The sequence below is a fragment of the Lepidochelys kempii genome, chromosome 3 (assembly GCF_965140285.1).
Source record: "Lepidochelys kempii isolate rLepKem1 chromosome 3, rLepKem1.hap1, whole genome shotgun sequence".
Taxonomy (NCBI): Eukaryota; Metazoa; Chordata; order Testudines; family Cheloniidae; genus Lepidochelys; species Lepidochelys kempii.
Genome location: NC_136382.1, coordinates 152,876,304 through 152,899,275, shown reverse-complemented (window position 1 = coordinate 152,899,275; position 22,972 = coordinate 152,876,304). Strand labels below are relative to the sequence as shown.

General features: G+C 39.9%; 1 protein-coding gene across 1 annotated transcript in view; it reads left to right on the top strand.

Moving 5' to 3' along the window:
* The first annotated feature begins 555 nt into the window (after positions 1-555).
* Positions 556-22,972, top strand: part of KIF6 (kinesin family member 6) — a 286,950-nt gene continuing 264,533 nt past the window's right edge. Inside the window, exons 1-3 of the mRNA XM_073338562.1 lie at positions 556-633; positions 1,585-1,694; positions 3,591-3,665. Of these exons, the coding sequence (XP_073194663.1) occupies positions 556-633; positions 1,585-1,694; positions 3,591-3,665 (263 nt within the window). The remainder of the gene's footprint in view (positions 634-1,584; positions 1,695-3,590; positions 3,666-22,972) is intronic.

The window sequence follows — 22,972 nt, the reverse complement described above, 5'->3', positions numbered from 1 at the left end:
TTTAAATAAATACACGGTATGTCTCGTTTGTCTGATTGGTGGTTCAGCTTCTCTCCGCCATGAGGGCTAGAGACCTTTTTTTAACGCCAAGTCCCATGTAGCTACATGACCGCAGGCGCTGGGGCTGTAAGGCAAACGCCGTGGGACTCCTGCTCTCGCACACAGGGCATGGCCACTCTTACGCCAGGAGCAGCGGGCAACATTTACATTCAACTCCGCGGTGCCGGTGAGGCGGGACTCGGCGCCCCCTGCACGACCACAGCGGGGGCGGGGCAGCTCACCGCCTCTGTACGGGTCGGGGAGCGCGCGGGGCGCCACCGCGTTCCGCAGGGGGGGCCGGGTAGGCGCCCCAGAGAATTAACGCCACTCGCTGATTGGAGCGGGGGAAGTCGGACGAAATCACACGCAGGCGGCAGGCAGCCTCTCCGGCATGCGCATGCGTAGCTCGCTGCGCCGGCACCGCCCCCTCTCGCCCCCCCCCGGCGTAGAGCATGCTGGGTAGTGTTCCTTGGTTACCGTTGCTATGGCAGGGCCTAGTCTCCCCCTCCCCCCTTGATGAGCGGAGAGATGGTGAAGCAAACGATCCAGATCTATGCCCGGGTGAAGCCCCTGGCCAGGCGGCAGCAGGCGGGGGTACGTGCCCGCGGGGAAAGTAGCCGGGCTGCAGCCAACCTGGGAAGCACATGGTGGCGTGGTGCAGCCCGGGGTGGAGCGGGGTGCCTGGGGCAGGGGGCAGCCCGGGGCGCCCCGCTGGGGGCGGGGGTTGATAGGAGCTGTTTGAGGGTCCCTGTCATGATTCCTCGTTTATGAGGCTGGTTGCCCGTGTAGCGAAGGGCAGGACTTGTTGCAGCGCCGGGATGATTTTAAGTGGCCCAGTGCAGAGTAGAAAGCCCTAGACATTGAGTGTTAAAGGGACCCTTAAAACACGAAATTATGCTCTAGTAAAGCTGGTGACCTTTGGGGGCAAGGAGCTGATTTTCTACATGCTTACAGGAAGCTTGTTTAATGAAATCATCATTGTGGATATTGGAAGTGAATGCTTGAGTTGAAATACTTCACCTTCATTGAAATGAAAAATAAAAAGTTTAAGGAAAACATTTTCATAAATGGTATGTAAAAAACAACAACACCCCCCCCCCCAATAAACCCCAAGCTCCTTAAATTGTGGTCCAAAAACTACCTGATGAGTGCCTTATTAGTCTCACACAATAAACACTTCTTCAGGTTTTCTTTTTTTTTTAAATAAATCTTTGGTCAGATATTTGAAAGTGGTTTTATTAAGCAAATTCTGTCAAGGGATTTGGTGTCTAACTGCATTTAGATATTTTGAAATCTTATTTTGGGGTGGGTGGGTGAAAGAGACAGTTGTCTACTGTGTAATGCAGAATCCTCTGGAGCTCAAATGGCAAGGGCTATATTTTTGAAGGAGGGCAAACTGGGCTTTCTCCCTTTTGTCACCATGGAATTGTGATTAGTCTACATTCCTGTGTATGATCTTAATGAGATCATGCAGTTAAACACATCAAGATGATAGAGCCATGGTACAAACCACTGTTCTATTGCTGAAGTAATTTTGTTTTGCAGATTTATTCAGTTGGTGAAGATGAGAAATCAGCCTCCAGTTTAGAGATTATTGTACCACGTGACTTGGCAGATGGATTTGTCAATAATAAACGAGAAAGCTACAAGTTTAAGTAAGTTTATTTTGTTCTGATTTTTTCCTCATGCAATTTATACTAAGATCACTTTCAACATTACCAGATCTGTGTTATAGCCCAGCTTATTATTTTTCCTCCTGTTAAAGAGAGTCCATTTTCTATACTCAGTATCACCATTGCCTACAGAGAAGATAATTGTGTAAGGATCAGCCACTAGATTCAGTGTGCCAGTCCCGTGGAGAGTCAGTAAAAGTTTCTTATTAATCTCTGATCCACACAATACAGTTTTGGTATATTTAGTAAGATTTTTAAAAAGACTTTTTAACAAGAGGAATCTTTCAGTGCTACAGTACATTATTGTCTATCATGATTTCAGGGCAAGACATGATAAAACTAGAAAAGTTTAATAGCTGAACTTGTACGCTTCATCAAACTATTACATGACATTGTGGTAAAAATGCCTGACTCCTGTTTACAGGCCTGCACCCAAGCAGCTGGCTATAAAGTTTTAGTGTAGACAAGGCCAGAGTGAGAGAGGGACCTTATGCTCCTGCAGAAGCTAATGAGCCAGCATAGGGTGGATAGTGACTTTAGCCAAAGATTTGTTGACAAAAAGCACTTTCTAACTGGAATTTTTTGATTTCAGGCCTAATCAGAACACAGTGAAGAAAATTATAGTTTGTCAAATGAAAAGGGAAACTATCATCTTAGAAAAAACATTTATACATTTGTAAGAAGATATTACAAATGATGAGAAATAAAAACAATTACTTGATAGCATCCTTTGTATGGAAAATTTGGATGCAACATTTTGTATGGAATTTCATATCAATTGAAATTTGATGCTGAAGAAAATCTAAAATCTGCTGTAGAGTAGGACTCCAAACAAACATCTGTAACTCATGCTGATGTCACTGGACAGGCTCTATGCAACACCAGTTTAGGTTGCAGATGCCCATGTCAGCTTAATGGATGCTGACATTTTCGGTGTCTTTATTGTTCTTATGGGAGTCTGTGAAAATGAATTCTGAGAAATACTGAGCATTGTGATCCTTAAGGAAATGCTCTTTGTTTTTAATCTTTTATCATAAAGCCATACATACAAAAGGAATGCTACATGCCAAATACTTTCTCTTTCCTCCCTAAAACTCACTATTTTTGGTGAAGACTTCCTACACTGGTCATCTCACCAACTATGGGCCTGATCCTGCAATTCTATACTCCTGTGCGCAGTGTCATTAAGATTAAACAAATTCAGTACAACTACTCATCTGAATAAAGGTTTACAAGATAGGGACCTATGTCTCCATACCTCATGCACTGAATATTTCCCCATGTATTGCATTTGTCTGAGTAACTGTACACTGTAAACCCTTGGAGGCCCAGACCACGTTTTTTATATGTTCTGTGAAGAAAGAACTATGTAAACTTATAATGCCAAACAGAACAACTGCAGGTGTTGGCTTATAGTAAGTGATAGAAGCTTAGATTTTTTTTTTTTGATGTTCATCTATTGATTACAATGTTTCCTAGTTGCTACATTTCATTGTAGTCTAAAAATTGAGAGCCTGACTGTACTGTTTATATGTGCTGCTTGGTTATAGGATAATTAATTTATCCAGTTTTCAGTGTGATGCCAGTTGCAAACACTGATCCCCTTGATAGCTGTAAAATACAGGTTTTCCCCCTTAAATTGCCTCATTTTATCAGAGGGTTTTATTGTACAGATCTTGTCAAAGCAGTACTGTTTACAATCTATTTGTATACGATAGCACAACAGGACACTGGTTATTAAGGCTACAGGGAAAACATTGTACTAGGTTATGTAAGCCCAATGACGTAAACATGGACTAGTTACAAACAGAAAAAACAAAAATTATAAATCAAGTAGTGTTTTAAGATACTGCATGATTATTTGTTTATTATTTTCAGATTTCAGAAAATTTTTGATCAGGAGACAAAACAAGATGCAGTTTTTGAAAGCATTGCCAAACCAGTTGCGGAATGGTAGGTTTTAATCTTGTAAATAATCAGCAGTTACATGGGGTCACTGGTAACTTTCATTATACTATTTGAAGGCAATCTGGTAATCATTTGCCATGGTGATTTAAAAATGGATTGTGCTTTTATCCTCTAAATGCTGATCCATCTGAATCTGATAGGCATGCAAGAATTCCATGGAATTTCTGCTTATAGAAAGGGGCTGATGATGGAGCCTAACTTAGCATTGCTATGATTGCCTGTTTTGTTGATGTTATATGGGGAATCCATATTAGGTTAGTTCTTCCTATTCCGCTGATTTATCTCCACTGGTCCTTCAGAAAAGTTAATTTCATAGCCCTCACATTATGCAACTCTAAAGAAAAGGGGTTTGCATGAGGAAATTTAATCTCCCTGTTTAGTTTTTATTAACTTTAATAAGATTTAAGGACAATTATGAATGGGCCTCCAGTGTTGTCCTTACTACTTTCTGATTAATGTACATACTCATGATGGTGCTGGTGGCACTGCATCTTGACTCCTCATTATAATAACTAAAGAATGTTAATGTTGTAGAATGAAGCTCTCAGAAGTGTGGAAATCCCAAAGTTCAGATTGCTGTAGGACCGCTGCTTCATTTAGTGTGCAAGTTGGATACTACTCTGTGAATGATTGTGGGTTTTTTTTATATTTATTCTCGTTACTCAACTTGTGGCCCCATGGTAATATGCTTCCCACCATGCATCCCGTACACTGAATGAAGCAAGGGCGCTGTGTACTGTTGTTTACTGTGTATTGTTGTCTCATTTGTTTCTCAGTCTTCCTTATTCACTGCACACAATCCAAATTATTTAGTGAATGTGGAAATACCATTTCAGATTCACTACACAAGCTTATTCCATTCATTTTCTAACCTACACACTGAATCAGGCTGTGGCCCTGAAGGAAAAAGGAGTATGCATTCAGATAATTAATGATTGTATTATAATGCATATGCACAAGTGGAAGAGTTATTCTTGTGCAGGCTACAGAAAATATTATGATTGTTTAATGCGCTTTGATGTGTTTTCAAATATATTTGAAAGGACATCATCAGCATGAAACGTAGTCCATTTCAAAATATTAGTTGAAGGTCGTTTCAGGTAGTACACATGGCCATGAATCCCTCTGTTAATTTTTGTGGCTTTACAATCACAATTTCCTGTTTGTTCAAATACGTTTTTCTCCTCCCTGTTGTTGCATGAAACTCGGGAAGTCATCGCCTCTGCTGAACATCTCTGCTCAAAATGGAATTTCCTAATTTAGCTATAGGAGGAGAGAGTTGTGTTTCCCAATTCTGTGCTTAAGAACTTGCTCTTTAGGATTGTAAATTGGTAGTATTGCAATTTTGTATGCATCAGACAAAAGGATGATGCAATTGTCTCACACTTACGATAGGTGAGACTTTACTCAGTAAATGTCTTGAACTGTATCAGGGCTCACCACATTGCTGTTCCCTGTAAAATGTAATTATGAGCATTTCCCTTATTTTATAGTGATGTGGATTTGTTTGCTCATGAAGCCTTTTAAACAATATCTTCAGTTTAACTATACTATGAATGCACTGATTCCTTCATTTATAACTAAAATTAAGACTTTGGTTTTAAATTTTATTGGTTGTATTGATATCTTCAGCAAAAGACTTTGATAGGATAGATGAACCTGGGCTGTGCCTGGCAAGTAGAGAGTTAAACTGTCTTGAGCATGCCAGAGCTTGGATTATCAGCATTCTGAGGAAACTCAAGTTACCAAAGCTAATTGGCAACAAGCATCTATTTTTTTCTAGAGAGTGGGGCTACACAGGGAGTTTGCTGGAAGATATGATGACCAGCTGGGTGTGTTCCATAGCTCACCTATGCAGTGCTTCTGAGCTGTGGGAATCTACACCCTTTTTCTTTTTTTATTTGAACCTATGCTGGTGTGAGTTGTATTCTTCATCCATCTTGTTTGACCTTTGGCTAGAAGAAGCCCTGGTTTTACATTAGGAATAAAAAGTGCAGATTCCTTTTACCAATGTGACTACCTGCTACTCTGACCCACTTTCATATGGGTTTTATCTTCAAGTGATAAAAGCCTAATTATGTATTCATTCTAATCAAATCAAGGCTATCTGACTTCCTTCTTTGATTGTTATAAAGGTGATAATGCTTGTTTTCAAATGGTTAAATATGTGCTCTTATTGTTGATAAAACTACAGAATATTTCCAGTTGGTGATAACTGCATTTGCATTGTCACAAAGCCAATTATCTGAACAAATGTTTTGTAAGCACGGTTAAAACTTTCTCCTCCTCCACTCACTGCTCTTTCAAGGCAAAAATATATTTACAAATGTGTTCTTACTCACTCGATTCCTTAATTCATCCAGCACCCTCCCCCCGCCCCTCAGTTTCTGTTGATTTTAATTACATATCAGTCTGTGATTAGCATGCCAAAATTCCTTTCCATTGTGGCAAAATAAGAGCCACCATTGTTACTCCTGGAACACCTCAGTTGTTCATAAGAAACTTGTTTTCATTATATTAAAAAATAATTAAGCTGAAAGCTATAGTCTACATATTTCTGAAGAGGGAGTCATTTTATTAAATGAACAGACTTTGGTTGTGTTCTGCCACAGAAAATAAAACACAAAAAGATCAATGAAACACATCAGCAATATTCCAAGACTGTTTGTCATGTAATCACATGGAAACATGATTGAATATTTGAAAATAAACAAAAAAATTGAGGACACTGTCAAAATTTTAAAAAGGAATAGAAGCATAGGATATGCATGATATTAAGATCTTTTTTTAACTTGCTAGATGGGTGACGATTGGGCTTACTTTCCTATTTGTATCTTTATGTAAATCCACTTTCTTCATTGTTAGATTACTCTTTTTTTCTCTGTCATTAAAAAATCTGGTCTTCCTGTCAAATTGCCTCTGGTCACAGACACTCCTTCAGCATCATGTTGTTTTACATGGTTAGTATGGTCAATTTTCAAAGCTATTGCAGCATATGTTTTGATTTATTATTATGGGTGAGTCATCTCTTGATTTTTTTCTTTTCTTCCCCCCTTTTTTTCTTTTTCTTTTCAATAATTAGGGTATTCAACAGTCTTTAAAATGTATTCTGTACTCTTTCTATGGAGGGGCCATCTTAACCTCTAATTGTAATAACTAATACCCTGATGCCTGAGACCTGAAGCATTATCATAACACTCATTGTTCTGCTGTTACCTTAAAGAATTGCAGGTCACAGAGACTTGGTCACATCCTTTATCTATCAGTTAACCTGTCTCTGTTTCAGGTATCACAGTGTTGGTGTCAGGATTTAAAGATCTAGAGTGAAATCATAGCCCCACTGAAGTCAATGGTAGTTTTGCTGTTGACTCTAGTGGGACCACAATTTCTCACCTACTTTATTAAAGACTTCTCTGATGTTCTTGAATGACTGGTGTTCCCTTGGGAACTTCACAAAAAAGATGTGTATTGTGACAATTCAGCATCCATAAACACTACTGACCCTTTACTATCCATCTTTTTCTGAATATAGCTCCTTGAGTACATATTGTCCACCTTCCTCCCCAACCTCTCTATCACCCATTAATGATATTGCTTTAAAACTGGGTGTTATTTCACTTCATGTTACACACTATACAACTCATGATGCACAAAGATCCCTGCAATTAGATTTTCTGGCTGTGAGTGTGTAAAATCCTTGAGAAATATATTTGGTTTCAATATGAGTCTGTTGAATGGCTGTTTTTAAAGCAGATATTTTATAAAAATCTACCTCTTGCCCAACGCACTAAGTAAATACTACATGATAATCTGGTCAGGAAATTGAAATAATGGGCCACTTCACCCTAAATTTTCTTTATGAACCATATTAAAATATACTGAAAGTAATATATTGTGAAACACGTACACCAATCACTGAGGTCTGTTGACTCCCATATGCTGAAGGAGCTATGTTCTTAACAGAATAATCCAAAACCTTACAAGTCTGGTTTGAAATAGGTTTGTAAATTCCATTCCCCACCCCCGTCCTGCCCCCCCAAAAAAACCCAATAGTTTTGGCTTTGAAATTAACCCCATTTTTCCTATGATCAAATTTCATGTGCAGGTTTGCAGCTGCCTGAGTTCCCAGCATAAGTGGAAATGGGGCTGTCTGCCATATTGGAAGACGGCAGGGCACTGGTGGAGTGAGAAAGTGTTGGAGAAAAGCAGGATAGAGTTCCTTTCCCTTCACTGTTGTCTCTTTTAGGATCTGTGTGCCCATCTTTATACAATACCTCTCAGTTTAGCTGAACTGAGAGGTATCGCATAAAGATAGGTGCATAGCTCAGGGGAGCTGAACAGACCCTTCTGATCACATGGGACTCATTTAACTAGTTTGTTATTTATATCTCTTTGTTCAGTGCAGAACTGAACACGGTGGTGGTGCCAAATAAAGAAATTATAAACTCTGTTTCTGAATGATTAGAAGATAAAGGAAACATGGCATGTTCCCAAATTCTGTATATTCTTATTTTTACACTTTTAAAGCCCTGCGCCAGTTTTAAAATTCTCCCTCCCCATTAGAGACAGATGGAAGTCTCCTTCCTTTGAAACATCAGAGATAGCCACAGCTGGAGATGAGACAATGGGCAGGGTGAGCTGGTGCTCTGAGGTGACACTGAGCATTATCTCAGTCAGGTGCTTGGCTAGCTGGTTCTAGCTCACATGCCCAGGGTCTAACTGCTTGTTATATGTGGGGTCAGGAAGGAATTTTCCCACATGTCAGATTGGCAGTGACTTTGGGGGCAGCGGCTTGCTTTCTTCTGCAGCATGGGATGCAGGTCACTTGTCAGGATCATCTGGGTATATCTCATTTAATCAATTTCCTGCTGTTGCAGGGGCTCTTATTCTCTGCCTGAGGCACTTCTGAGGAAAAAATCATTATTGTGTCTCCAAGTGTTTCTCATTTACATCATTTTACTTCTCTACATAATCTGAAATAAAATACCTTGTTTTCAGTACTTAATAACAATGACTGACTATACAGTACCATGAATATGTAACACTTCATGTATTTAAAAACTATTTACAAGGTATAAACAGTGAGCTAGCTGCTTCACAGCTGAGTATGAAGATGGAAATTTTAAAATATAGACAATGCATATATAGAACAGGGGAACATGAAATCAGCAGCCAAATGTGGTTGTTGTTGTTTGTATCACCCAGAAACTGCAGGCACATTGGATATCCATTATGCTGGACAAAAACCTTTCAAGAGACATCTCCTATCCTGGGGATCTTACAATTTAAAAGGCTAAATTGAGTCTTTAGGCTCATCCTTTTATAAGGGGCAGTTCACTGCTGCACTGGCCCAGGAGTTGCTCTCTTGTTACTCACTGTCCAAATTCCCTCCCTTCTCCCAGGCTTGCTTCCGTGGGGAAGTAACTAATTGCAGGCCTTCAGAAGGTAGTATCGTTTCCACTGGCTGGCGCAAAGCAATGGGTAGAAATAGAGTTCCACCTATTCCCCATAACTCTACATCTCCATCCCACCCACCTATTTTGAAACTTGCAGTTCCTGCCCTCTCCTCATGCCCACCCTAAAGCCATGATGCAAGGACCACTTATGCACCAGAGCAGGAGGGTGGGAAGATCCATTCCTTATATTAGCCTGAGTCACAATCTGGACGTAAAATAAGACTAGACAAAATAAGTGGGTGTAACAAACCAAGGAGGAAATGGCAGAAAGAGGGTGAAGTCAACAGAGGCAGGATCACGTGGTTATGTACAATGGCTATGTGCACACTTGAATCTTTATATATAAAGGAGACATTAATGTTATCAGTGATCACAGGTAGCCATTCACCTGGCCGTCAGACATCATGGTTTATATACATATTACCAGTTCCACAATTATTTTAAAAGAATGTTTCCTCTTCCCTTTCTTTTATTCCTCCCTCCCTCCCTTTCCTCCCTCCCTTATCACCAGTTTAGTTAATTCTTGTTTTATGGGGAGGGAGGTGGGGGGGGGCACTTGGGTTTACAGGCTTCCTGAAGGGTGTTTTAAGGAAAGGCTTGGATGGGAGGATGGAGGTAGGGCAGGCCATGTCAGGAGTGGGGTTCAGGAGGCACATTGGGGTGCATGGAAGAAGGTACGGGACTGAGTGGTAGGAGGACACAAAGAGTCAGATAGTTGTGCACCATGACTGGAGCAAAGGCAACAGGAAATGACAAAATGAAATTTTATGTAGATGTTTTGCTAACTTTCTCCAGAACTCAGAAATAAGTATACCTGTTATTCACCCAGGCACAAACTGCATTCAGTCAATGTGACAGTCTGTTTTGATCTAGATAAGTTCAGATGTGTGCCAAAATCCAGTTAAGGTATTGGAAATGTCTTCCTGCTTATATGAAAATTGATTAAATGTTAACAAATAGTGATGCAAGGGGATTTCCTCCCAAAGAGGGAATACTTGCAATCTTGCTGACCTCTGAAGCAGAAGCTGCTATGTAGCTGCTATATTAACCAAACTAGAACTGACCATTGTCCCTTTCATTTGCTCTTAAGTTTTCTAAATGCTTAACCATTTATTTTTCACCAGAGGTAAAAATTAATGTTAATCTTAGAGAAATGAAGGACCCAAAGAATAGCTATTAGAAGACACGCATGCACTGAGAAAAACATATCTAAAAATGAGAAACTTCTCTGCAATTCCAACGGTCCTTAAAACAGCGTCATATTCTCAAGGGCGCATATTAATTTTTGCAAGTATGAGACAATTGCCGAATTTTTATGTATTGTACATTTTTTGTGCATAAATGCTGTATGAATTTGTCAGCTTTTTGTTCTTCAAGTTACATAGGGGACTCTCTCTCCCCAAAAGAATTAATTGCCCATTATTCTTTGTTCATTGTCCCCATCACTCAGCTGCGGTGTAACATAACACATTTTCCATCTTCTTGGTCTTGTTTTGTGGCACTACTTGGTGCAGCTGCAGCATGTTGATTCTGGACTTGTAGGTAGTATTGGCTGGTAAAGTAGGTTGCTGGGTGATTTAACTGGCAGACAGAATTGTTTCCAACACAGTGGCCTCATAAAGGAAAGTCTTTCTTATATATTTATACTACTGGGATTCTGAAAATAAAGATATTGTCAGCTCTCTTGTTACAAACTATTAATCAGTCTTGTCTTTTAGATTGTATGATCCTTGGGGAAGGGAGTATCATTAACATTTTTACAGTGCCTAGCGCAATGGGTCCCGGATGTCTCTAGGTCTCATTGATGTGATATGATATATTAATAATGAGTCATTGGCACAGAGCTTCATAAATGGTTCCTTGAGCTTTATGGTAATGTGGCTAAGTTAAAGAATACATAACCACACTAGCTATGTTTATAACACAATTTGTTCTCTCTGGAATTCTAGAAATTAAGGTGTAAATATCTGGCATGATTATTTATGGTTCTAAATGGTAGGCTCGAATGAATGATTGTCAATTCCTTAGCAGTTTATATTCCTGAATCAGTGTGGTGAGCAGTGGCTGAGCTCTTCTTTAGACAAACTTCCATCATAGCTTTGTTATTACTAATGTGGTTGGCTTTGGCACAAAAGGGCTGTGGGATCACTTTCCTTTTGGATGCCAGTTTGACACAACCCAGTTTAAAAATTGTGCTAAATTGAAGAATCAGACAGTAATGATTAAGGCCTCTTCTTGAAATGGTTGCAACCATGGGGCATATGAAGTGCAAGGATTCATTAACATTTCATCAAACCACTATTATAGGGCACAGTATCTGTAAGATTTATTCTGACACAAATTGCAGATTTTCAAACTGTTAAAGAAATCTGCTTATTATAGGTTATGATGTGACTGTTTGGGTGGGTGCATAGAGCATCTTTTTCAATAAAATACCATTTTTATGCAATGTTCATGGCTGAACTTGTTGGAGTAATGCAGGAAATAATGTTGCACTTCCTTTTTCAGGAAAATTGTTGTCAATTTCTAAAGAAACTGATTTGTGCAGTAAGCTCTTGAAAAAAACAGTGCTGTTATAGGTATGTTTGGGAGTTGGACATATCTATGAAATGTGAGGTATCACCAAATTAGATTTATACCACAATTCTGGCAAAGATATAAAGAGAAGATGTCGTGTTGAGATATTTTGTTTATTTTAATTAAAAGGAACTTTTATCTGTGCTCCAGACAAGAAGGGATATTTAAGTACTGAGCTTCTCCAAAGGCAAATCCTCCTTCAAAATTGCTTTCCCAAAGTTTAAAAATAAAATAAAGTTCACAAGTCTCTTAATCATAAACATAAATACCTGAGAGTTGGATGTGCCAGGAGTGTGTTGAGTTTTATTGTGAGTTGAGTATGGATTAAGGGCTTCTGAAATAGATAGAGGGAAAGTGCAGGGACATCAGGAAAATAATCAAGGGTAGTGAGATTTGAAATGACGAGAGAGACAAGATGTTAGCAAAAGATCAAAGATACTGAAGTCTTCCTAGTTTCTTCATTAGTTTAGTATTTGCATAGGTGTTGAATGGCCACCTACATTTAGATGACCAACTAACTCGTCAAAACTCATGTTAGAATAATGAGTGACATAAACCAATAAAGTACGGTAATTTAGAGTTAGAGCTAAAATTGTTCCTTAGTGCCAAATACTTCTCTTGGCTACACATACGCATCCATGGACAGAACTTATTCCTTAATCAGTTCCTTTGTTCATAGGTATTAGCATGTGGTTTGTTGGAGTATGGTGCTTACACACAGTATACTTAGTTAAAGGATAGAGTTTCTGAACTTCTGAGGGTTTTTTAATGGCACTAAATATGTGCCTGCCTGCAAGATTTACTTTTCTTTTTAATCTTTTAGAAGACTGAGCAGTATGTCTAGAACCATGGATGCAGCAAGATATGGCAAAACGTCTTTGTGCTAGTTTCATAAGTACTCTTATTGATCGTGCTTCTGGATCTAATGGGTAGGCTTCACTTAATCATTTGTAAGGTGGGCCATATCCCTTTATCACTAGTAAATGCGAGTGGTGAACAGTTGAGAATAAGAATTTCACAACTGGTTTGGATCCTTTATCCTGGGTAAAAGGATAGGCGTGGCATAAAGGGGACCTAAAAACCCTGTATCTGGCATCGGAAGGATTTCATGGGCAGAGACACTGTGGAAGACTGCCATAAGGCTGCCTTCCGAGAACCCCATCGTAAGCTCTGGCATAGGTCAGAGGTTCTCAACCTGGGGGATGGACACCACTGGAGGGGAGTGCAGAATGTATTTTGGGTGTGTGTGTGAGAAGCTTTAGGGGGAAAAAAACTTACTGCACACATTTTACCCACTGCAATGAATAAGTAGCAAAGCTGATTCCTCCAGACATAGACTCATAGGACTGGAAGGGACCTCGAGAGGCCATCTAGTCCAGTTCCCTGCACTCATGGCCGGACTAAGTATTATCTATACCATCCCTGACAGGTGTTTGTCTAACCTACTCTTAAAAATCTCTGATGATGGATATTCCACAACCTCCCTAGGCAATTTATTCCAGTGCTTAACCACCCTGACAGTTAGGAAGTTTTTCCTAATGTCCAACCTAAACCTTCCTTGCTGCAATTTAAGTCCATTGCTTCTTGTCCTATCCTCAGAAGTTAAGAAGAACAATTTTTCTCCCTCCTCCTTGTAACAATCTTTTCTGTACTTGAAAATGGTTATCATGTACCCTCTCTGTCTTCTCTTTTCCAGACTAAACAAACCCAATTTTTTCAATCTTTCCTCACAGGTCTTGTTTTCTAGACCTTTGATCATTTTTGTTGCTCTTCTCTGGACTTTCTGTAATTTGTCCTCATCTGTCCACAGATGGCACTGTGCATTTGACTCTAGATGGCACTGTGCATTTTGATGGATTTCTGTTAAGCATGCATAGCATTATACAAAGTCTTTGCCATTTGTACATTAACCTGTTTGCTATGATGTGGTGTGCACATTTAATTGTAAGCATTGACCACAATTGCAGTTTTGCTTTTGCTCTTGTTACAATGGATCATTGGCTTTGTTTGAATCAATGCCTTAGTGTTTTTAATATTTAGTGAGAGTTGCATGTTGATTTATTTATTGGTATATATACTTGTGTGGCGGGAGGGGTGTGTGTAAACTACTACAGACACAAAGAAGGGGGCTGGGATCAAATAAGTTTGAGAATCACTGGCATAGGTGGTACGGTAGGAGTTATGAATGGTATGTTGGGGGTGGGACCACAGCATGTAATGCTTCAAAGATTTCAAGTAGTGCTGCTGCCCATAGGGCAGCTCCAGGAGGCTACTGTAAACTAGGCAATCCCCTCCAACCCACTGGACTGCCTAAATTATACTGCGGGCCTCTCCAATACATGGAGCAGTCTAGGATCAGGCGGGCATAAAGATGTCTTAAAGCCACATTGGCCTCTATCCCGTTGACTGCGAGTTCTGTATTGTGCTTCTTAGAGGCACAGTACAGAAACTCACCCTGGGTCTCTTATTTCTTGAATATGTTAATTATTATCTTTGTAAGGACGTTTACTATCCTAATGCAATTAATAGTCAGGCTTTTGTTCAAGAAACTCTCTCTTAACATTTGTCACCTCCCTAATTTTTGACCTGTTTAAAACCCTTTCTTTCTGGGAGAGATTGAGAAGGTAAAGGTACACCAACTCCAGCTACACCTAAGGATCAGGGAAAGTTGGTGAATTTATCATTCTGGCTTTATGCCTGGCTATGGCAGAGATTGCTCTGATGTCTTTGATCTACTTATGTCAATAGAAAAAGGTCATTTGTTCTGTCATAGACTACATAACAAAAAAGTATGCCCTTGGAGTTTGTGAACAGAAATTTCCTACACTGTGGCCTCTGCATATTTCCACTTGTAGGATGTGCCCACATCCAGTCAATCCAAAAGCGTGTGATTTAATGTATAGCAAATGCAATGTAATGTGTAACTGTATATAAAAAAGAGGATGTCTGTGTAACTTTGGGTGTGTGGTATGCCCTATACCCACCCCATACCCACCCCCCACGCTTGAGTCTGATCAACTCAGCATAGCTTTGCTGTATGCCAAATAAAGCAACTTGAGTGACAAAATTCAGAGTCAAAATGAGTGTTTTGGATCCCAGAGAACTGGATGAAGTGTTCTCTCAGAACTTGACAAGGTATTCTGGATAAGCCAAGCGGAAAAGGTCTTGGAGGGAATCCCAGTGCTGCCTAAAGTTGGCCAAAAGAGATTACAAGCATTACGCTAACCTTTGTCAGCAAATCAAATCTCTCAAATCACAGTTGGAGATAAAGTATAGCTGTCAATATAATACCTTGACTCTACCTGGCCTTCAGGAAGTTTATTTACCTATATCTTGATCCATTCCGGGTCATTCAACAGATCAGCCATGTGGCCTTCAAACTCCAACTGCATAGCATGATGAAAATTCAACCAGTATTCCATGTCTCCTTGCTGAAAAAGCTCACCATCTACTTCCCTGGATGAATACAATCACCACTGCCACCTGTCAGGTCCAGGGGCATGAGGAATACCTTGTGAGGCAGATCTTGGACTCCAAAATTCTGAGAGGAAAGCTCTGGTTATGGTCCAGCTGATTGTTTGTGGGAGCCAGCCAAAAACATGCAAGCATGTGACCTGATTCAAGAATTCTATCAGTCACACCCTGATATACCTGCCCAAAGACATTTGGTAGGTGTCTTTTAAGGGGGGAGGGATAATGTAATGAGTCATAACTGAGCCTGATGAGTACTCTCTGAGCCTGAACCTGACAAGTTCTGTTAAGCCTGATGAGTCAACCCTCAGCCTGAGCCAGCTGATACAGTGTACTTGGACTTTCAGAAAGCCTTTGACAAGGCCCCACGCCAAAGGCTCTTAAGCAAAGTACACAGTCATGGGATGAGAGAAGGTGCTCTCATGGATAAAAGATAGGAGACAAACGGTACAAATAAATGATCAGTTTTCACAGTGGAGAGAGGTAAATAGTGGGGTCCTCCAAGGATCTGGACTGGAACCAGTGCTGTTCAACATTCATAAATGATCTGCAAAAAGGGGTAAAAGTGAGGTGGAAAAGTTTTCAGATAATATAAAATTAACCGAGATAGTTATGTTCAAAGCTAACTGTGAAGAGTTACGAAGGGATCTCACAAAACTGGGTGACTGGGCAAAAAAAAAAAAAAAGGCAGATGAAATTCAGTGTTGATAAGTGTAAAGTAATGCACATTGGAAAACATAATCCCAATTGTACATACAAAATACTGGGGTATAATTTAGCTATTACCACTCAAGAAAGAGATCTTGGAGTCATCCTGGATAGTTCTGTGAAAACATCTGTTCAATGTACAGTGGCAGTCAAAAAAGATAATGTTAGGATCCATTAGGAAAGAGATATTTTCTGTCTTATTATCTATCATAATGCCATTATATAAATCCATGGTATGTCCACATCTTGAATACTGTGTGTAGTTCTGGTTGCCCCATCTCAAAAAAGATACATTAGAAATGGAAAAGGTACAGAGAAAGGCAACAAAAATTGTTAGGGGTAGGGAACAGTTTCTATATGAGGAGAGATTAAAAAGACTGAAACTGTTCAGTTTAAAAAAGAGATGACTAAAGGGGGATATGATAGAGGTCTATAAAATCATGAATGATGTGGAAAAACTCTCGAGTAGAACCTTACCTGGGAATGACAGGGTCTCCCGGCATTTCCAATTGCTCCTGCAATTGCAGATCTTGGGGGAGGCAGGACAGATTCCTCTGCTGCTGATGATGATAGACACTGGGGTTGCTCCCAACTTTATAGATGCTAAGGCAGCCCAAACCCTCCAGATCCTTCTCTCGGGAAAACCCACACCATACCTGGCTGACGATAGATGGATCGCTCCTATCATCAGGACTGGTGACTCAAGAGACCATCTCCCTAGAGGCCTGGGAAATAATATGCTCTGATGTGATCTGCTCTCCATTCTTCATGGTAATCGGCATTCCTTGGTTGGAGCGGCATGACTTGTGTATTTCCTCGTGGAGGAGGAACATTATCTTCTCCTCTGAATATTGCCAGAAATCTTGCTTCCAACAAATCAACCAACCTCCATTGGAATCACATTGACAAGAATGGAGCTGCACCTCACCCCCTCCCTCAGGGTGTTGCTATGTAAGAATCTGCGTGACTAGAACTTCAGACCATGGGGGTTCCAGGCTGCTGACACTTCTGCATCACCACCAGAAGTCCAGGCTGGCTTTCCTCTGGGGAACCCTGTAAAGTTAGACACTGCAGGAAGTATTGCCCAGCAAGACTGCAGTGGTGGCTCCTGACAGCCTACTGATTGGCCCATGCTGGTATATAAACAAATAATTCATCACAGGGAGCTGTCTGAGCAACAACGCAGACAGACTTCTTGCTTCCGCTTCAGTCCTTGCCTTGCTGTGAACCCCAGACTCTGGCTCCTGACCCTGGCTCAACCCCAACTCCACCACTTGCCTCCTGTCTGCACTTCACCACCTGACCCTGAATTTCTGGCATCCTGATCCAGCATGACCCCGACTCTGCTACTCATCTCCTGACCGCAACTTAGTGACCGACCCTTGCATGCAGGTTGCCCACAGCCTGACCCTGACAATACTTCTCTATAGTCAAACCTACTATTATCCATCAGGGCTTTCAGTCCTCCCACAGCACTTTGTCTCCTTACCTCAGTTTTCTTGATGTTAGGAAATATCATCACTACTTCAAAATCTCAAAGATATATCCTTTTTCTCCCCATTTAAAGGAGACTCTAGCCAGAAACTAAACAAATCCTTTAGCCCCATGGGTCTGAACACTTGCTTCACTTACAATTTTTTTAAGAAAAACTAAGGTACTGTATAATCAGGTAATATTGCTTCTTCCCCACCCCTTAAGTTTCCAAGGGACCTGAAATTCTGCTGGTTTTAAGGATCTTACTCTTAGAATCTGTTACAAAAATTAAGAATATATTTATTATGCATGGGTGCTTTCATTTTCTTGCAGTTTTTGAGTATCTTCAGTCTCCTGTGATCCTTACCTACAAAAAGCATCTGGAAGGGCCAGTATTTCTATAAACTAACAAACACAAAATGCTGTAAATCAATAAGCCTTATGTTCAAATCAAACTCCCTGATCCTATTACTAGGTCTTTATGATCAATATTTCTGTAATCAGCTCTTTGTGAACTTGCAACATTGTGTTCAGTATCAATTACATGGATTTTCACATTCTCAACAAACTCTGCTATGGTTTTCAATAGTAACCAATTATTCCTACATCCTTTACCAATCTAAACATACATCCACTGGTTCTAGACTTCATGATACAGCCTTTTATAGTCCTATATGATACACTGAAATTTGTGCCCGTAGACCTCTACTTTTGAAGAATGATGCCATCTTTATTCTTGGAAGAATAATGCCTGAAAAAGTCCTCTTTGAGGGCTCAGTTGGGTAAAGTTGCCAATCACTCTCACCTCCTACTGAAGTCAAACAAAAGAAAATTGAAGTTAATAGGAGAAGTCTTTACTCTTCACTTCTCAAGACAGGGACCTAAGTGAGGAGTTTCTAGTTTAGGGTTTTTTGTTTGTTTGTTTTTGCAGAAGAATCTGAGGCAGATCTTATAGTTTAAATCTTGCATTTCGGAGAGCCAGTTTGATGTATTCCTCAACAAAGTTAAATCTAACATCAGAGCTAGCTCAGAATGTTCTTATCATAGCTCAAGCACAAGAGTCCCTGCACTCTCTCTAACAATGAGCATAAGAAGCAAAAATACATTTCTGTGTCCTTAAACTTAAGACAGAGAAAATGCTCATCATAAATTAGAACAAAATGTAGTCAGAAAAACAGCCACAATAAAACCACCTCAATCTGCTTTCGAGAAGGAAAAAGTGTATTTTTACTGTTTGCTTTTATTGGATTCTAAACTACTCTTTATACTAATCCTTTACATTTTGAAGAGGAAGTTACTGAGCTATATTCTAGAAGATCTCCAGAAATTGTCTACTCTGTATAGCTGTTTTACCTGAGGCATTCTAAACATTTGAAAACATTTGTTGTGCATATTTCCCAAATAAAGGGCCTCAAGGTGAAAATAAGTGTCTACTGGAGATGAGATAAATCAGCTGATCTACCAAAAATACAAATACAGTAATATGTATGACAGCTATTTTCTACACAGGTATCTAAATTGAGACCTTTAATGAAATAATTTAGAAGTGTATGTATGGTAAGAAATAATCATTATTATTGCTAATTAGTATTATAACCCATCACTAGAGTATCAGGACACTAAGAAAAGAAAAGAAATTGATAAAGGATTTATATGAGATTAGGAAAACATTGTAAAAGAAAAAATACGTATACACAACCTTGCTGATCTGTGAATAAATTACACAGATTAGTCCCTAACTGGAGAGGATAGTTTTCGTCCCTTTCATAAATCAATATGCATATTGTATGCACAGCATTTATATTAATCTTCTAGTATTGGTAATTAGTCTTTATATACTGATCTTTTGGTGTTAACAATTGCTGAATTTTTCTCAAAGAGTAGGTTTTAAAAAAATAATAGCTATTCTATAATTGGTAAGTGATTTTTAAAATATTAAACCTTTGTTCACATAAAAATGTTTTCTCAAAAATGTGTTTTTACAAGAAGTCTTATGAACTAAAAATCAGAAAAGTTAGGATATTGTAACTCATTTTTTCTCAAGTCAAAAGTTTCTATTTTAGAGAAAATACATATACAATACACAGCAATGAGCAGTATTCAGGTTACGTGCCAAAAGTTGAATGAAATGTGTGAAAATGTGTAAAACACAAGTTGACATTGCATTATATTTTAAAGATGAAATTTACCAAATGTAGAAACTTGCCAGTACAGTACATTTTTCTTCATCTGATAATGTACACAGGTAAAAACTTAGTCATTTTTATATTTAAGGTGGAATGGGTATTTGAAAATGTAATTCGATATAGTTAGAACTAAAAAAACCCTATATCTTGTATCTCATCCTCAGAAAAAAGTAGGTTTTAAATTCTACATTGTTTTCCAAATTATTAGTTGATACTCAAAATGTATCATGAAGATGTGTATTAGTAGTGCTGTAAATATAACAAAAGAACTGCTGATATACAGATATGTTTAATTACTGTATTATGGTTAAAATACATGACTATCAAAGTGTCTAGTGTGCTAATGCATTCTTACACCTTATATGTTTTTGACTTTATCCAAACCCTAAGGAAGTCACCGAAAAGACTCCCATTGAGTTTAATGAGCTTTGACTCAGACTCTTGTTTAATGATGCTTAGTAGTTTAGTATGATTTTTTCCTCAAAGCCTGAACACCATTTTGTGGCAAATATTGTAAGTAATATCTCAATTTTATGTATGGGGCTACTGAGTCAGAGATGGACATTTGTCCATAGCCATGGAGAGAGTCTGTGTCAGAGCTGGGACTAGAACTCATAAACTCCTGGCTTCTGCTCCTGTCTTCGGGTCACTAGACAATGCTTCCTGGGACCTGAATGAGTATAAACATCAATATGATTATGTTAATTTCATTAATTTGATGCTGATCCCATGTATGTGTGCATAATTTGTCACCTGCTTTGGAAAAACTGTTACTTCAATTGTGCACAGTACAATGAAGACAGTCTGTACCCTATTTATACTGAAAAATGTTGCTGACTCATTTTGTCAAGTCAAATAAGAACTGCTAGGATTTCAAAAGTCAGCAGGAGTGGTTTATACAGTTAATCAGAAGGCAAGGATGTAATTCTATTGATAAAATGTAACAAGAAAAATAGATTCATGTATAAAAAAAAAAGAGGTAAGTAATTAGCCTAGAAATGGTATCACACATTCCTGTGACTTAATAAACTGAGTAATAGGACAACATAGGCATGTGCCTATGCTAAAATAATGACTGGGGATTAAGAAGTTATTTGGCTGCAACTCAGGCTGCTATTCCAATAAAATGGGTATATTCATGCTAACAATACCCCCTCTTGAATTGCTTTATTGGTACTATTTTTTTTCAAAGTCTTATATCCATGATGAATATTTGTTAGTATGTTCTGCAACTTTGGATTATTGGATGGTATGAACTCTTTACAGCTGAGCTGCTTAGTTCATAAACATTTATTTAACTCTTTAAAGTGTTCATTTGATAACCATAATGTTTCCTTGAGCCAGTGATTTGTTTTATAATGGCCTTTCCTCCTAATCTGATAAAAACAAGCAATCTTAAATGATCAAAACCAAACACAGAAATATATATATACACACACACGCGCATTATACATAACATTTCAAGTAATTTATGTAGGAACCATGAAACAAAAAGTGTTGGTGGCACTTTTTTCTTTTTGGTATTATATACAGCCATATAGAATGGGTTCACGTTATATCAAGTGACTAAGTCAGGGGTGGGCAAACTTTTTGGCCCAAGGGCCACATCGGGGAATAGTAAGTGTATGGCAGGCCATGAATGCTCACAAAATTGGAGTTGGGGTGCGGGAGGAGGTGCAAGTTCTGGCTGGGGGTGCAGGCTCTGGGGTGGGGCTGGGGATGAGAGGTTTGGGGTGCAGGAGGGTGCTCCAGGCTGGGACTGAGGGGTTTAGAGAGCGGGAGGGGGATCAGGTCTGGGGCAAGGGTGTGGGAAGGGGTGCAGGTTCCGGCTGGGGGTGCGGGCTCTGGGGTGGGGGTGGGGCTGGGGCTGAGAGGTTTGGGGTACAAGAGAGTGCTCTGGGCTGGGATCAAGAGGTTTGGAGAGCGGGAGGGGGATCAGGCCTGGGGCAGGGCGTTGGTGCATGGGGAGAGGCTCAGAGGGTCCAGGCTCCGAATGGTGCTTACCTCAAGCAGCTCCTGGAAGCGGTGGCATGTCCCTTCTCCGACTCCTGTGCAGAGGTGTGGCCAGGCGGCTCTGCGTGCTGCCCCATCCGCAGGCACCGCCCTGTAGCTCCCATTGGATCACGTAGAAACCAGAGCAGGGCCATGCCGTGGCTTCCAGGAGCCATGTATTGCAGCCCCCGATCCCTTGCCCTGACTGGAGCGCCATAGCGGGGCGAAGCCGCGTGGTGCAGCCCCGACCCAGCGACCTAGCTGGAGCGCCGAAGCAGGCCGAGCCACTGGTGCTGCCCTCAATCCAGCACCCCGGCCGGAGCGGGACTGAGCCGCGTGGTGCGGCCCCGACCAAGCACCCCGGCCAGAGCAGGGCCGAGCCGCATGATGCGGCCCTGACCCAGTGCCCCAGCTTGAGCAGGGCCGAGTCACGTGGTGCGGCCCTGACCCAGAGCCCCAGCCAGAGTGGGGCTGAGCTGTGTGGTGAGGCTTGCGGGCCGGCTTAAAATTGCGGGCCAGATCTGGCCCACGGGCTATAGTTTGCTCACCCCTGGACTAAGTAGGTTTTCATTGTAACTTAAATTTATATTCTGTGATGCAAAATTTAGTTGTTACACAGTACTGACAAAATTATTATTTTTTACTATTGCCAAACCCAAACATTTAAAAATCATGAGATATTAAAGAAAAAATATGTTTTGATTTCTTTTGGTTCTGAGTCTTTAGGAGGCACTTAGGTCACATTTCCAAGCTTTTCTCCGTAACCATGAGGCCTAGAAACTTTTTTTTTTTAATTAAAACTGATAGTCTCATATGGTTGTATTCTTGGAACTAGGGCTTCAAGGAAAACACCAAACATATGAGACTCCCCATAAAATTATGAGAGTGAGCATCACTGATGTAGACGCCCATTCGAAGATTAGGACCACATTGTGATAGCCTTTTACAAACATACTGGATGTTTTTCTAAAATATATTCTCTGCGAAATATTTTGAGGACGTTCAAATAACGTTCCTATGTTATATAGGAAGTCAGATTGGATGATCACAATGCTCCCTTCTGGCCTATGAATCTATACATAAATAAAAAAGTCCTTGACCCAGAGTGCTCAGGCTAGAATAATGACAAGAAATGAATACTGTTCCATATTCTAAATGAGATCACAAAAGAGAAATTTAAGTGGTTTGTGTTTAGCAGTAGAAGCAAAATCAAATGAATGCTTCATTTACTTGCTGAGTAATTGTTATAAAGTCCTTTGTCATGACCACTGTCTGTATTTGTTTAGTTGAATTAAATAGGGGCCAAAACCTTACACAGATAAAATTCCCATTGAAATCGATGGAAACTTTGCTTGAGTAAAGACTGCAGGATTTGGTCTTTGGTGAATGAAACAGTGTTTTCTGTTCTTATATAAATGAAAAGAAATTT